Source organism: Prionailurus bengalensis, chromosome B1 (assembly GCF_016509475.1).
Source record: "Prionailurus bengalensis isolate Pbe53 chromosome B1, Fcat_Pben_1.1_paternal_pri, whole genome shotgun sequence".
Lineage (NCBI taxonomy): Eukaryota > Metazoa > Chordata > Mammalia > Carnivora > Felidae > Prionailurus > Prionailurus bengalensis.
The window spans coordinates 200,459,120-200,474,986 of NC_057344.1; the positions used below are offsets into that span (position 1 = coordinate 200,459,120).

At 60.5% G+C, this 15,867-nt stretch overlaps 1 protein-coding gene across 1 annotated transcript; it reads left to right on the forward strand.

The window, feature by feature from the left end:
- The first annotated feature begins 3,651 nt into the window (after window positions 1–3,651).
- Window positions 3,652–7,878, forward strand: MSX1 (msh homeobox 1). The gene is made up of 2 exons (XM_043572985.1): window positions 3,652–4,347; window positions 6,665–7,878. Exons 1-2 carry the CDS (start codon window positions 3,879–3,881, stop codon window positions 7,105–7,107), a joined length of 912 nt encoding a protein of 303 aa, XP_043428920.1. The 5' UTR covers window positions 3,652–3,878; the 3' UTR covers window positions 7,108–7,878.
- Window positions 7,879–15,867: the final 7,989 nt, after the last annotated feature.

Below are 15,867 nucleotides of genomic sequence, written 5' to 3' on the forward strand. Positions count from 1 at the left end.
GGGGGCGTAAACAAAAACCCGACGGAGGCGACAACGAATGCCCAAGTGAGGGGCCAGCCTGCAGGCTTTTCGAATCCTGGCCGCAATACCCAGACACTGACAGCGTTCTTCAAGACGGGATCCCTCTAAACGCGAGCCTTTCCCTGCGAAGGGGGAGTTTGAAAACACCACCACCCCTCCACCGCCGCACACCCTCCCCAAACGGGCTTTTGGGGCGGGGGGGGGGGGGGGAGACCAAACCCGTCCCCAGTTCAGTTGCCCAGGGAGTCGGACGCTAGGCAATCAATCCGTCTTTGGGATCCTAAGCGCCGAGGTGCTTTGTTGGGGGACAGGGAGTCCGGACTGAGAAGGATGGAGCGAGGCGCGAGGGGAGGGGAGCGGAGCACCCGTCCCCGAGCTTTATCTGCTGCGGGCCAGCCCTGCCCTTGCCAGGCATGAATTACAGCCCGGCTTTCTGGGCGGCTGCGGCCGCGCGGAGCAATGCCGGGCTGGAAGCGCCTGGGGGGGTAGTGCTGGCGGCGAGATAACAGGCGCAGCCTCCCCCCCCCCACCCCCACCCCACCCCGGCCCCGTCAGCTCGAGAAACCCACCAACCGGGAAATCCGGAAAGGCCCAGACAAATACAAACGCAGAGAAAGCTCCTCGCCGCCCCAAAACTTGTGCCTCTCCTCCCGCGGGCTCAACAAGCTCCGAGAGACACAGAGACGTTTCCTTTCCTCTAACCCCCTTCTCTGAGACCCGGGGCATCTCCCCCCCCCCGCGCCCCCACCCTCAAAGGCAGGTCGGTGCAAGCGCCGAGAGCTATTCTGAGCACCGGCTCCAGGCGCAGTCTACTCGGAACCCCTTTCCCTCTCCAGACACACACTTCTCGCCTTGCCACGCATGCCCCCGGCTAACCCGCCGCGCCCGGCGAGAGCGGACAAGAACCCACACCGAACCGAAAAACCGTGGGGTTCCGGACGGGCTCGGGATGCCTAGGGGCGGGCGGCAGGGCCGGGGGCTGCGGGCGCAGGCGGTCTGCTCCCAGGAGGCGGGGGCGCGACTTCAAGGGCCCCTGCGCCGGCTGCTGCCTTTGATCCGGCCGCCGCTGGCGCCTAAAAACAACATCCTCGTCTGCCTATTAGGCGCGCTGAGGGATCGTGACAGATTGTTTATCCCCGCAATTAGCGATGCGGCCCTTCTCCCGCCGCCCGGCTGGCCGGGCCCCCGGGCCCGCGCCGGGCCTCGCTGCGCCGCCGCGGGGGACGGCCCTGAGACCCCTCTGCGTCGCGCGGCTGCACTCTCGGGGTTCGAGCCCCTGCGCCGCCCTAAAGCTGAGGTTCTTAGCTGGCGGACTCCAAGAGGGTCCAGAGCATCCTCCCCCCCCCCCCCCCCGCCCCGTCCCACTCCCCTGAAGTTGATTTTACTGTTCACCGTTTTTCTACGGAGGAAGTTCTTAGATCAGACTGGCAATCTGATTGATCTAAGAGTGTTGGACTCTTGAGATGGGAGACAGCGGCGGAACAGCGCAAGCCTCATCGCAAATTCACGCTATCTGTCGAAAGGGTGACCTAAAGAGACAAGGGGCCTCGGTTCCCTCTCTCCGTCTAACCCCGGTGCGGAGGGAGATTCCGGCTCGGCTGTAGGGTTCCTTCCAGCCACAGCTAAATTGAAAATGCAGGCCATACAAGTTCGCTGTCCGGGCTGGGATGCTAGCCCACTGTTCGGCCTGCAGCCTTGCTGAGCGTCAGTACGGTCAGCTCTGAAATGGGTCGTGCGGCTTGGATCCTGGCATCCTCAGGCGTACCTCCTGGGCCTTGGTTCCGCGGCCTGGTGGCAGGACGCTATTCGTCCTACCCCTGCCCCGGGGTACCGGGAGTTTAAGACAGGCCGCTGGGTGCACCGCGCCTCTAGCTGGGCCCGACGCGAGCTGGAGGCCCCAAACCCTGCCTAATGCTTGTGTTACTGTCTCGGACGAGTAAGGAATCTGGAAACGCCGCGTAAATTTCACAGATGCGAGTATTCCTGAACCCCTCCCCCCCACACCCCCCAAGGCCCGAACACATCTCTGGAGCCTATGGACAGATGTGAGGCTGCCGATCACCCTGGCGTCCGCAGCCCGACCCCTCCCGCCAGACCCCGGACGCCGTCAGGGTAATAAAGTTCCGGCTCTAGCAATTCATTTTCCTTAATCTGGACGCCCCTAATCTACAGCTTTTATTGCGCCCAGTTAAAAGGCGAGGGAATTCGCTGTCCCTCCGCGCTCGGATAATTACCCCTAAATGGCCACGGCAGCCCCTCGTGTTTCCTGGAGATTAGAACCCCGCAGTCATCAATGGCGGGTCCCGGTGAGCCGCCAATCACCGCCGCTGGCTCCCCGGGGGTCGCCGGCCTGGGCCCCGGGATAAGAGGCCATAAAGAGGAGGGGCAGAAAACTGCTGAGCCCCAACCCGACTTTGCATAGATCTTATATCTCCCCGCGCTTTCAACTCATTTTCCTCCATTTTTTTTATCAGAAAAAAAAAAAATCACGTTTCCTCCGAAAGTGGCAAAATAAAAGTTCTCCAGCCCAGCTACCAAGGATCCTTCCCAGGGACCGTCCTCTTTCTCCGCTGACCCCCTCCCACAAACGTGCCTCCCCACTCCTGTACCATCCGCGACCCAGAGACAGGGACGTGTTATTGTTTCCGCGGACGCGTTGAGGTCACGTTAAGGCCAGATCAGTGTTTTGTTGACGTTTCTGCTGGTTTTATTTCAATAAGTTCTATATCAAAAGGACCCGGCGGCTCCTTCCCCCAGCTGGTCGCCGGTATAGGTGTTGTAATCCTCCCAGGGAAGTTCACAGCGGGGGGAAAGTACACACCATGAATGAAAATCGATTAACGACCCCGGATAATATCATGTGTTCTTATTCTTAGCGTCTATAGCACCACAGGAGAGTGGCCGCTTTCGGCAAACTTCAGTCCAGCGCCTAGAAAGAGACAAAGGCCCACTTCTACTCAGAGGTGAAGTTTTGAAGATTGAAACAGAGGAAGAAAATAGAGGTTGTTTTTTTTTTTTTTTAAGAAATTAATCTTTCTCTCTACTAGAATACATAACCATCCAGATTTTTTTTTTTTTAACTGTGAAAGAAGTATGTCTGAAATGACTCATCTCCAATGATCGCGGGAGAGAAGACGGGAGGCAGATAGCGGAGGAGGATAGAGAAAGAGACGCAGCGGCCGGCCGCCAAAGGGAAAGGTGAAAGAAGCCTTGATAGAAACAGGAAAGCAGCAGAGGAAAGAGGGAGGCGTGGGAGAGAGGGGCGATCAAGGAAGGGAAGAGAGGGGAGGGCAGAAGAGAAGGGACGAGGGCAGGGAGAGTCCCCCAGGAAGACAGGAAAACTAGAGAGCCGCGGGGACCGGGAGACAGACGCGCGGCCCGGGCTGCAGCGCCGAAGAAAGTTTCCCCGGCGCCCCCTCCCCTCCCCTCCCCTCCCCTCCCCTCCCCTGCCCTCCCGGGGCCCGGCCCCGTCCCGCGCGCCCAGCGGCCCAGTGCGCCTCGGGGCCCGTCCGCAGGAGCGCGGCCCAATGGCAGGCGCCGGGCCCGCCCCCTCGCGCGCTGATTGGTCGCCGCGGCGCCGGCCTCGCCTTATTAACAAGTTCTCTGGGGAGCTGCGGCCCGACCCGGAGCCGGCGAGTGCGCCCGGGAACCCGGCCTGCGCGGCGGCGCCAGCGAGGAACCAGGCCCCGAGCGCCGGAGCCGGCCTTCTGGGGAGGGGCGGGAGGCGCGCGCGCGCGAGGGCCCGCCCGGCCAGGGCCCCGGGCGCACCCAGAGGCCCCGGCCGCGCTCCCAGCTCGCCCCAAGCCCATGCCCGGCGGCTGGCCCGTGCTGCGGCTGGAGGGGGGGCCCGGCTCTGCATGGCCCCGGCTGCTGACATGACTTCTTTGCCACTCGGTGTCAAAGTGGAGGACTCCGCCTTCGGCAAGCCGGCGGGGGGAGGCGGGAGCCAGGCCCCCAGCGCCACCGCGGCCACGGCGGCCGCCATGGGCGCAGACGAGGAGGGGGCCAAGCCCAAAGTGTCCCCTTCACTCCTGCCCTTCAGCGTGGAGGCGCTCATGGCCGACCACAGGAAGCCCGGGGCCAAGGAGAGCGCCCTGGTGGCCTCCGAGGGCGCACAGGCGGCGGGCGGCTCCGCGCAGCCCCTGGGCGCCCGGCCGGGGTCTCTGGGAGCCCCGGACGCGCCGTCTTCGCCGCGGCCGCTGGGCCATTTCTCGGTGGGAGGACTTCTCAAGCTGCCGGAAGATGCGCTCGTCAAAGCCGAGAGCCCCGAGAAGCCCGAGAGGACCCCGTGGATGCAGAACCCCCGCTTCTCCCCGCCCCCGGCCAGTAAGTAGCCAGAACCCAGGCGGCGGGGGAGGGGGGGGGGCGAGGGTTGGGGGCGGGAGGGCGCCAGGCCTGGAGCCGGCGCCTGCCTGTCTCCAGCAGCTGCGTACCTGCAGCCAGGTACCCGGAGCCCATGCTGCAGATCTGTTGGCGGGGCGGCCGGGGTTCGCCACTCTCGCTACTCGCGTCAGCTAGAGGGGTAGAGGCCTGGCTGAAGCCCAGCTCTTGGTCCACTTTCGCGGACTCCTCGCCTTGGCCGGGCGACGCTGGGCGTGTGTGTGTGTGTGTGTGGCGGGGGTGCAGTTAACTTCCAGGGCAAGGTGTCTGGGCACCCTCCCCTCCTGCTCCTATCAAAAGACCCCGGGAGTCCCCACTTCTCTATCTGCCCCTTTGCCCTGTTACTTGGCCGTTATCCCTACGGATGGGTCCAGGCGGTGCGGACATCTTCCCTGCGCTCAGAGTTTCACTTTCTCATAGAAGACTGCCCCCACCCCCTCCACCCCGCATTAAAGTACCTCTCTGCCCTGAGGTTCTGAACCTTTTGCAAAATTCCCCCTTCCAACCCTTCAGATTTCAGACAGATACTCGGTGCTCACGGTGGACGGTTCAATTAGTGGGAGGGGGCACTCAGGTCCAGCGGAGGGGGCGGGGCACCAAGTCAATTAGTGGGAGGCGTCCCCTCCGTGGCGGTGGGAAGCTCGCAGACGTCGCCCGACAGGGCCACTGGAGCGGACTCCAGCCGCCATAGGCGCGTTCGGGGTCGTTGCAAGGCCTCGCGGCCCCCCGGCTTCTCTGCCCAGCAAACACGCTCGGAGATATTTCAGGAGCACGGGAAATTCCCAAGTTTTCCTCGTTTCCTCCGATTATTTTGCGCGGCATAATAGCAACCCGAATTCAATGGCGTGATGCTGAGGAATGATTTTTATCTGGGGATTAAACGTCTTTGAAAGGCCAGCCCCTCCCTGGGCCTAAAGGCTGGAGAAGGTGGCCCCGGGCTAGGCTGTCGCTACCGAAGGGATTGACGTTTCCCTCGGCGCCCGCCCCTCGGGCGGCCCGGCGGAAAGCGAGTCGGGGGCCAACTGCTTCCCGGACTCTCAATGGCCTGGAGCAGGGAAGAAGGGGGGGATGTTAACACAAGATTTCGTTTGACTCATATCCTGGTGGTCTGCGAGCCCAAAGGCTCATTTAAGGGGGGGAAAAAAAAAACAAAAACGAAAAAACATGCATACTTGGGCAAAACCCGCATGGTGAAACATTATGTACTTGAATTCATTTTTCCCCCGAGGGAAGCCGCTGGGTAGGCAAAGCGTCCTTTCCAGGACTCGGGAATTCGGTTAGGGCCTCCACGCTGACCCCAAAGTCGTTGAGATCCCCGTTGTCCTGGGAATAATGTGTTCTCCGTTTTATCTGGCCACAACTGCCCTGTGTGGCAGGGGTTCACTGGCCCAGAGGACTCCGACTGGTACCTTCGGGAGCCCTCTGCCGGGGCGCTGGCTCACCGCCCATCTTTGAGGTACATTCTGAAGCCATAAGAAAAAGCTTGGCACCGTTCATCTCCGTGGACTGAGACCCAGCTGGAGGAGAAGCCATTGCAACCCCTCTCCCACTCACCCCCATTTGTGTGTGACCAGAGGGCCAAGGCGCTGGGGGTGGCCGAGCCCCAAGAGACAACTGAGACCACCGGAAGATGCAACCCCCCTCCCCTTGGCACTTCGTATATTTGAGATATGGCCGCCGGTGCAACCTTCTGACCGCCTGACAGCCGGCTCTGCTCGCCTGCCATCCCCTGAGACTGTCCTTAGACCCCTGTAGGAACACCCCATTCCAAGGGGAAGAGATCTGGGCCTAGCCTAGCGCTGAACACTTTGGCGGGCACAGATACATGTTCACCCAACGCAGAAAAACTAGATGTGATCTTGGGTTGGGTGCAGGGCCTTTCTGCCTGTTTCGTCAACCTTATTAACACCTACGGTTGCAGCCTGGGCGACGGTGGGAGGACGCCCGCCGCCGAAGGCCCTCCCAAGCAGCCATCTAGCACGAAGCATCCCACCTCTTCCCACTTAAGTTCGGGCCTTGAACACGCGCGCGTTTCACCCGGAATCTTTGTTTCCTCGTTTGCAAGAAGTAGACGGAAACGTCTACTCCGCGGGGCGTGGCAATTGGAGAAAATCTTTTCCAAGTGTCTCTCCCAGCACTTGGCACCGAGGTGCCCCACGCAAATGAATAGCCGGTATTGTTGTTAACTACTATTACTGCTTTGTGGGCAGATTACACTCCCGCGCCGCTTTCTTAACCCCCTGCCTTTCTCTGGGCCCCCTAGGGCGGCTGAGCCCCCCGGCCTGCACCCTGCGCAAGCACAAGACCAACCGCAAGCCGAGGACGCCCTTCACCACCGCGCAGCTGCTGGCGCTTGAGCGCAAGTTCCGCCAGAAGCAGTACCTGTCCATCGCCGAGCGCGCCGAGTTCTCCAGCTCGCTCAGCCTCACCGAGACGCAGGTGAAGATCTGGTTCCAGAACCGCCGCGCCAAGGCCAAGAGACTGCAGGAGGCCGAGCTGGAAAAGCTGAAGATGGCCGCCAAGCCCATGCTGCCACCCGCGGCCTTCGGGCTCTCCTTCCCGCTCGGCGGCCCAGCGGCGGTAGCGGCCGCGGCGGGCGCCTCGCTCTACGGTGCCTCTGGCCCCTTCCAGCGCGCCGCGCTGCCGGTAGCGCCCGTGGGACTCTACACAGCCCATGTGGGCTACAGCATGTACCACCTGACATAGAGGGTCCCAGGGTCCCCTACCTGCGGTTCCAGCCGATTCCTCCAGCCCCTGTCTTCTGCAAAGCAGCAGGAGCCCCCCACCCCCACCCCACCCAGCGAGCTCCCCTTCCACCCCCCACACTGCTCTGGTTTATCCTCCGCCGCCGCTCCCTGCGTTCACTCACCGAAGTCAGATCCCCTCCCCCAAAGTGGCTGGAAGGGTCCCTTAACACTCTTCTAGAATCTAGACCTACCCTTTGTGTTACAGATGGATAAACTGGGGTTAGAGAAGTTAAATTTCCCAAGGGGCCTCAGCAGAGTTAGCTGTTGGACGCGCACCAGGGGCTGCGTCCTGTATCCCTGCCTCCTGCCCTGACACCCCGCGCGAAAAGCACAGGAAAAATACTCCTCCCGCCTGAAGATTTTGGAAATGAGAACAGTTGGAGAGAAAGAGAACATGCCAGGGGAGATGGGCCTCCCCACCGCCCCACCAGCCCCCAGGTCCTTCCTTCGGAAAACTTCAGAGAACTTCAACAGCAGAACGTTTGTTTGCGGTGGGGGGAGGGGGGCACACAGATGCGTTGCAAAGGTAGGTTGGAGGGACCCCTCTCACCAGTATCAGAAGAAATTGTAAAATAAAATTTAAAAATCCTGTTTCTTATTTAACAGTACGTTTGTGTGTCTCTCAAGAATCCCTTTGGAAGGGATGGTGTGTAATATACTGTATATTTGAAATTTTATTATCATTTATATTATAGCTATATTTGTTAAATAAATTAATTTTAAGCTACAAGAAATGATCTCTTTATTGAGTTAGGGTTTTATCTGAATTTCACGTCTTCGCACATGCAATTGCCTTTCAGTGCGATGGTACTTTAACGCCTTTCAAAGGTGACCACGATATTCCGGGACAGAGGGGGGGGGGGCGTCTCTTTGAACACACAGGACAGATCTGCGCCGGCAAAGTCAAGTGGAGAATTGAAGCAATTAGCTACGATAATTAGGCTCAATTTTCCAATTCGCTTTAAGCTGAAATCGACACTTGCTCAGGTGACCCAGAACCGACTCTTTCTTTTTTCTTCCTTTTTAACCTGTCTATGAAAACAAAGCGAATCACCCAAATGGTTTGATGACTGCAGACAGCTAATCCAGACAATTCCCACCCCCGCAAACCTGTTTTTCCCACAGGAGGCCAGGTGGGGGGTGGAGGCACAGCTTTCCTTCTCTAAGTCGCTGCGCTGGTGTAGACCCGGTTTGTGGATTTCATTTTGAGCTGCCAGAATGTGAACTCCTTCACACCCCCTGTTAGGGCGCCTAAACACAAACCACTTCACTGAAAACCCAAGGCGACAATACACTTCCCACCTTGGCGTGTCCTTTGCATGAGCCCTCCCCCCAAACTCTCACAGACTCCGTTTTTTCTTTTATGTAGTAGGTTAAATTCAGGCTCCCAGGAGAATAGATTTGAACGAGCGCCAAGTTTTAGCCTTCTGGGGCGAATTCTGCAAGGATGTTGATAGCAGAAAATGACCTCCTAGTAAACAGGGCCTACTATGTTCCAGGCACCGCTCTGTTCTCTTTCGAGTTGGGGGCCCCGGTTTAATTCTCACCAGATCTGCGTGCGTCCCCCCTCCCCCGGCCTCCTTGCCTCCACCCCGCCTTGGCCCGCGCCTCCAGACTCCACGCGGGACAGCCCCAGGCAGCCTTTGCGGCGAGCAGGCCAACGGTTGTTACAACGCAAAGTATCTGGCGTTGGACTTGGGGAGGGTGGATGTCTCCACGGATAGAGGCCGTGGCTCAGGGTGGAAACCGAGTCTTGGGCACACCGCGCTGTTTCTAGCCCCAGGCGCCGGAGCTCTGCCTAGGAATTCCAAGAGCGCACAGGGTTGCGCCCATGCACCCCGGGGCAGGCTGTGAGCTTTCGCCCGGCAAGTTCCGGGGTACCCTGGTTCTAGGATCTTCCAGTCTCCGTAGCTCCGGCAAACGTTCGATCCCCGAGGCTGCAGTCTGAGCATGCCACAACTCCCCTCCGGAGGAGAAGAAAGCAAGCTTGCTGTGGAGTGCAGTTCCGCGGGACCAGACAGACTGGGGGAGCCCGGAAGCCGGGCTCCCAGAAGTGCGGTCAGAACCCGAATCCGGGCCTCCTTGTCCCCGAGAGAGAGAGCAGTTAGACCTAAAAAGCTCAGACTCACGTAGTCAGTCCTTGGAAGGCGCTTGAGGGCCGAGGTACATCGCTGCTTCCTTCCGGCAGACGCAGAAAGGGGTTGTTTTTGCTTCCCCTCTAGAAACTAAGCAACCCGACCGCGATGGAGCGAAGGACACTGCCTTCTACACATTTTCCAGCTTCCTTCCTGGAACACCCCTCGTGATTCTCCCGTCCTGGGGATAGCATCGAACTTGAAGTCAGACAAGCCGATGTGATTCACCCCAGCCCTGCCACTTAAACTTTGCCTGACTCGGGATAAGCAAGATCTTCCGTTTCTTGCTTCCTTAGTTTTCTCATCTGCAAAGTGGGCCTAGAAATCCTTCCCACTCCCAGGATTCTGGAGAAGCGACAACGAACCCCTGCGAGAGAGGGCGCCCAGGGAGTAGGGGGCGGGTCTGAATTTTCTCAGTTCACAGTGCGCCCGCAGCACCAGAGGCTTTTCCTCAAGTGCGGGTAGGGGAATGGTGGGTCAGGATCAGGTGTCTCCGCTGGCTCGGACTCCCGGGCCTCCTGGCTCCTCGAAGTTTGGCAATTTAGGGTCGAGGCAAACTTAGAGCAACATAATTGCAGTAATGAGCGACGGCTCGCGCTCTGCAGACGCGCCTCGGCTCCAAAGAGGCGGTAGCTGCAGGCGAGGCGGGCGCGCCCCCTTCCCCCACCCAGCACCTCGGAGGGTTGGAGGAGGCGGCCGCCCTGGGACCCCCCCCCCGTTCGCGCCCGCCTCCGCGCGCGCCTCCGCCCGAGTCGCCGGCTTGGGTCCGGGTTTCCTTCCACTCCCGTCTCCCCTACTTTCTTTTCGTCTAGTTCTTTCTTTCCCTCCTTTTTGTTTCTGAATTCCCTATCTCAATAGAGCATGCACACAGAAGGTGTCCAATAAATGTTTGCTGGATCGGAGCGGTGCCCTGGTGTGGGGTGAGGGCCCCGAGTCAGATTCAGCCAGGTCTGGTGGGAACCGGAGGCGGAGTTCTGGGCACCGCTGCTCGTTCAGCCCTCTGAACTAAGTTGCTTGTTTTTCAAGCGAGGGCAGAGTGGGCAGGGGGTTCCCAGGCCTGGTCCTCTACGGATCGGTTTCCTCCTTTGGCAGAAAGCACCGGATCGTTCACTCGGAGTCACCACGTATGGCGCCCAGAGGAATTCCTGACATCGCCGCCTCCCCAGAACCTTAGGGGATTGTTTTACAAGGGAGTGGACAGCAGCCCAGAGAGGTTATGTGATTTCCCAAGGTCACACAGCCCATAAAGGGTAGAGCAGGGATTCGAACACAGGTGACACGGCGGCATCTACGCTTTCCCCCCACTGCCCAGCCCTGTCTCCTTGAGGGTCACCAGCGCCTGAATGGCTCTTCGAGGCTGGAAAAGGCCTGCGAAGCGCGCATGTCGTTGGCAAACCGGCCCCGGGAACCCAGCCACAGCCCCACGAATTTAACTCCTTCGTGCTCTGACCACGAGCAAGCCCCGTCCCTTGGGGAACAAAAGGGGCTTCTCACCTGCCCTGCGAGACGTCTGTGAAGGCATTTTCGGTTTGTTGGGGAGCAGACAAAGCCTCGATCTGCAAACTCAGCTTCTGACCACGCTGGCCGGGCCGAACAGGCCCAGGGTCGGTGGCGCGGCGCCCCAGGTCGGAGAGATCGCTCCGGGGCAGGGGCCCTGGTGCGCTTTCGCTCTGCGTGGGTCCGCGGGGGACCGGGGCGGTCGCGGTCGCGGCTCTGCGAGGCCGGGGAGGGGTGGGGAGCTCGCGCCAAGCGCGCCTTGTTTTGGGGTCCTTTTCTCCGCTCGTTGACCCCGGGATTGAAGGCCCCGGTCGCGCAGGAGGCCCAGGGGAGACAGTTACTCAGGAGGCGGGGGACCTCAAGTGCGAAGCCTACGCGGGCCGTGAGGCTGGCGGGGTCCCGTACGTACCGAATGATGCCCCCCTTAGTGACCCGCGGCCCCGAGGTGAGCCCGGCCTACGCCCCGCCTGGAGCCCTCGGGGGCGCAATGGGAAGCAGCAAGGAGAGGCTGCGGCCGCCTTTCAACTCGGCGGCTGGCGCCGGCCTGGCCGGGCCCCCGGGGCCGCGCGGCCTCCCCGGCTCTGTCCCCGCCCTCCCAGCCGCTCGAGAGGCGGCGAGGCCGGGACACTCCCCCAGCCCGGACTCCGGCCGCTCCCGGGAAACACCTTCACTGTCCCCTGCCCACGACCACCAAGCGTCCATTCTCCGGCGCACACGGAGTCCCCACTTCAGACTCGCGGATTTCCTTTGGCTCCACTCGACAGTTTCCACTCCCGCCCTCGCACAGCACCCCTGCTCCAGGCCTAGGGGGACCCTCTCATCACACCCGCCTGCCTCTCGCACAGCGCCCTCCCGCGGCGCCGCGAGCCTACAGCCCCTGCTCTTCGCGGCACTGGAGCCGGACGCTGGGTCAGGCTCGCTCCGAGACGGAGCTATTACGCATGCGCGCCGTCGTCGTCGTCGCCGTCGTCGTCGTCGTCGTCGCCGTCATCGCATACACCGCACACCAACAAACACTGCAACACACACACATCTAACACAACACATGCAACACAGGCACGAGACAGACACCCAACACATCCAACCAGCACGCGCGCGCGCGCGCACAGACACCCAGCCACACGACATCTACGTACGCCGCACACCCTGTACGCACAGAACTAACACACACACACACACACACACACCATCAACACACACGTCCCAGTTTGTAGAGGCAAACATACGACGGCAAGGTGCCACCCTTCCACGTCCCTACTGCAGTTCAGCCCCCAGGACCTGGCGACGCTGCGAGGCGCGCGGAACCTTGGTGCGAGACCTTCATTGAATGGAGGCAGATGAACGCCAAGAAATTGTGGACACAGCCAGCCACAGCAAGAGACTCCAGGCAGAGGCCTATCAAAGCCGCTTGAAGCCACTCAGACTGGGCAGATGAGCCGGAGCCACAGGAGCAGACTGGGCGACTCGGGGCACAACGGGCGGGGGAGGGGGGACACACTGTGTGGAGGGCTCGGGAGCTGTTCGTGGCGGCGCTGGGAGTCAATCCTAAAACGCAGAGCTTCTACTTGAAGGCTGCTAGAGGCGCCAGAGGGAGCGCCCGGAGCTTCCTCGCAGGAACCCTGGGTGCCTTCAGCTTCCTTTCTCCTCCTGGGGCTCCTCCTCTGGGGCCACCCCCACCCCATTCCCACCCCTGTCTGCACACCGCCTTCTCCTGCTTCCGCAGAGACTTAGACCACCTTCCTAGGGCTCAGATGCAATGTCTGCTCTTGCTGGGCTGCACCCAGGCCCAAGATCTGGGATGTCCATCCAGTCCCCCGGCACAGCAAATCCCCGCCCCCCCCCCCCCCCCCCAGTCTACAACACACAGGCACTGAACCCTGCTCCCCCACCGAGAAGGCGGTGCTTTGAGAAGGAGCCAGCTACTCGGCGTTAGGACATTGATGGATCGCCCCAGCCCATCTGGTCGTAGGATTCATGGTTTTGGTACTCATTAGCTGTGTGACCTTGGAGAAGTTACTTAACCTCTCTGAGTCTCACTTTCCCCCCACGTAAAGTGTGGAATCGTGGTGAGAATCCCTTCCTAGTATCGTGGGTATAAAACGAAGTGCTCTCTGTGAGCTGCTTGGCACTTGCAGCATTAAACATCGATAATGGGTAATTAAGGGAGACGAATTTCAAAGGGGTGGGTGTGTGGGTGCGCGCGCGCGCGCGCTTGTGTACCTCTCTGGAGACTCCAAAAGACAGTCGGGGCAGTCGACTCGAACCTGAGGGCTGGAATCGGGTTCTGCCTCTCCGGGTGGTGACGTCTAGCGTGTCACGAGCGCCTCTCCCGGGCTTCGGAATCGGCCCGGACGCCTGGCTCACAAGGCCTTGAGCGCCGCCGCAGGGGTGCAGTAAAGAATTCGAGGGCCGATTCTTCATTGGGGCCTGACTGGGGACAGACGGCGGGAACGCCCCGCCCACCCGAGGCCGCCTCGGAGTGGGATGGAGCGGGAGCCCCGCGTGGCGGCCTTTGCTGCCCATTTTACAGGCGAGCAGACTGGCTCCAGGCGGCGCGGAGCAGAAGCTGGATCCTAGCCGGCAGCTCAGGGGACCGCAGGGACTGCCTCCCTCCCCTCCCCGGGGAAAAGCGGGTTTTGACAGCCACGCGGGGCTGGGATCTGTCTGCGAGGCTCCGCGAGGGCTGCGCTCCTGGCCGTGTGTGCGCATGGGAGGCCGCATTTGCGCTGTTTACGCGGAGCCGGCGGGGTGTGTTGGGGGCGCGGTCTGGGTGACGTCGGAGTCTCCCCTGAGGGGGCCAGTCCCCAGTGTCTCCCTCCTGGGAACTTCCGGGCGCCGCCACCGAGTCCTGTCCCTCTGTCTCCGCTCAGATGAGCTGCCCCTAGGGTAGGCTGGACTCCCATGCTTTGCGAGGTTATTTTTCAAAAATACCCTGTTTCCTCTCTGGTGATGCCCTTGGATCCCCCAGTGATAGGAGTAGTGACCCACCCTGAGTTCTGTGGACTCAGGCTCCACGTCTGTTAAGTGGGCACAGGAATGACTCCTGGCAGGGGTCCAGAAAAAGAAGAGAAAAGGGATCTCCTGGTCTGTTGGTCTGTTTCGCACCACCCCCCTCCCGTGTTCCCAGTTGGGGAATCAGAGTAGACCTGTCCCTGCTGACGTGACAGCAGCTGACACGTACTGAGCCCTTGCTTGCTCCAGGACCACTCCAAGTGGTCCGTGGGGATTATGCCAACAAGTCCACACCACCGACACACAGGCACCAGTGGAATCCCCATGTCACAGACGAGGAAAAGGAGGCATAGGAAGATGTGCGACACAAGCAAGGTCCCAGCACTGGCGACAGCTGGAACAGGGCTTCTGACCCAGGCAGCCTCTGCTGGGCCCTGTCACTGAGCCTTTCTGAGCTTCGGTTTCCTTCTCCGAGGAGGGGAATCACTTTCAGGCTGGTGTGGGGACGCTGCGGCTGTCCCTGACCGGAAGGCGCTCTGAGAACCCCAGAGCACACAGCACAGGGGCGGGATGACCACCCCACCTCTTCGCCGGTGGCTGCCCCATGGCCCTCCAGCCGGCTGCTTGGAAGTCCGAAGGTTCTGATCCTCCGAGGGCAGTGGCAGCGGGGGTGAGGTGAGGTCGGGTGATGGATGGGGAAGTGGGTCTGGGGCTGGAGGGGAGGTGTGTTCTTGTCCCTGGATGAGACCCAAAGGATGGATGGAAGACTGTGGCCACTGTGGACCTGGAGTTCAAAGAGATTCTTCCTTTCATCCTCCATCTGTGACTCAGGCGCCCTCATTAGCTCCTATTACAGGTGAGGAAACTGAGGCTTGAAGGGGTAGTTGCGATTTGGCTGAGGTCCCGCAAAGTCTGGGCAGAGCCTGGATCCCTGGTTTTAGTCCAGCGTTTCATTCATTCGTTCAACGGCAATTGGACACATTAACAAATAAATATGAATTTCGGGTAGAAGTGAATGCTGGGAAGGGAGAAGATAAGAGCGTGAGGACTGGAGGTGGTCAAAGTGGACCCCTCTATGGAGGAGCAGGGTGTGGGCTGGGACCCAAAGAGTGAGGAAGAGCCTGGAGTTCCAAGAAGAGCCAGGAGAAGATTCTAGATCCTTCCATGGAGAGGGACCAGTGCAAAGCCTCTGAGGCAGGAAGAGCCATCGGAGCTGGCCGCTGGACTCTGGTGCGGTTCGGACAGGAGCCCTCCAGGGTCGGCTTGGGTTTTCTGAAGCTCTGCTCTGTTTTAATGAGGGGAGCGGTGGGGACAGAGTAGGCGAGGTCCCCCGCCCCGGTTAGAGGACAAGTGTTAGTGACCTGGCCCAGGGTGGCCACCAGTGAGAAGTCGTTCCCTTGGCCTCTTCTCTTCTGTGACCCTATCCCCCTCCCCACACCACGGAAGGTGCGAGAAGCCTGGGGGCTTCTCAGGGCGAGGCAGCCCCAGACCCCAGAGATGTTTCTCTCCTCTCAGACTTGAGACCCTGTGCTCGGTGCCCAGCTCCCGTGCTGGAGTCCCCTGGAGCCAGTGGGGCCTCAGCTGCGGGGCGGGGTTTGGGTGGGCTTCAGTTCTTGCACCCAGTTCGTCTGTCTCCTCTCGTCCTGCAAACTCTCTGAAGGCAGGCTATGGTTTGACAGATGTTCTCATTGTTTATGCCAGCGCTTTAGTAGGGTCTCCGGAGGGGAAGGGAGGTCCTCATCCCTTAAAGAAGCGCTCCCTCTGAGCCAGCCTCCGTGCCAGGCGTCCAATCACGCATAATCTCACTAGATTCACACAGCCTGGCCTTTAGAGGAAAATATTCTCTGAGTCAGCTGTGGTCCAGAGATGTCAAGTGATGTGCCCAAGGTCGCCCGGCAGCTTCTGGGTGAACCGTCTGGAACCTGGACTCCTGAGAGGATCCCCAGTTTTCCTGCCTGCTCTGGGGTCTGCAGGAAGAGATCGGAGAGGTGGGCGCTGAGCTGGCCCATCACTGCGGTAGCGATGACTCTCTGGAGACGCAAGGAGGCGCCCTGGGAACCTTCCCAAGTACTAGGCCTTCTGGTGAAACTCACTTGAGAGGCTGGGCCTGGGGGCACAGAGATCCGAAGCTCCTC

Bases quoted from the DNA above. Each gene is read 5' to 3' on its own strand.
- MSX1 (XM_043572985.1), top strand. From the start codon at position 3,879: ATGGCCCCGGCTGCTGACATGACTTCTTTGCCACTCGGTGTCAAAGTG. The intron at 4,348-6,664 runs GTAAGTAGCCAG...TGGGCCCCCTAG, and splicing joins CTTCTCCCCGCCCCCGGCCA to GGCGGCTGAGCCCCCCGGCC.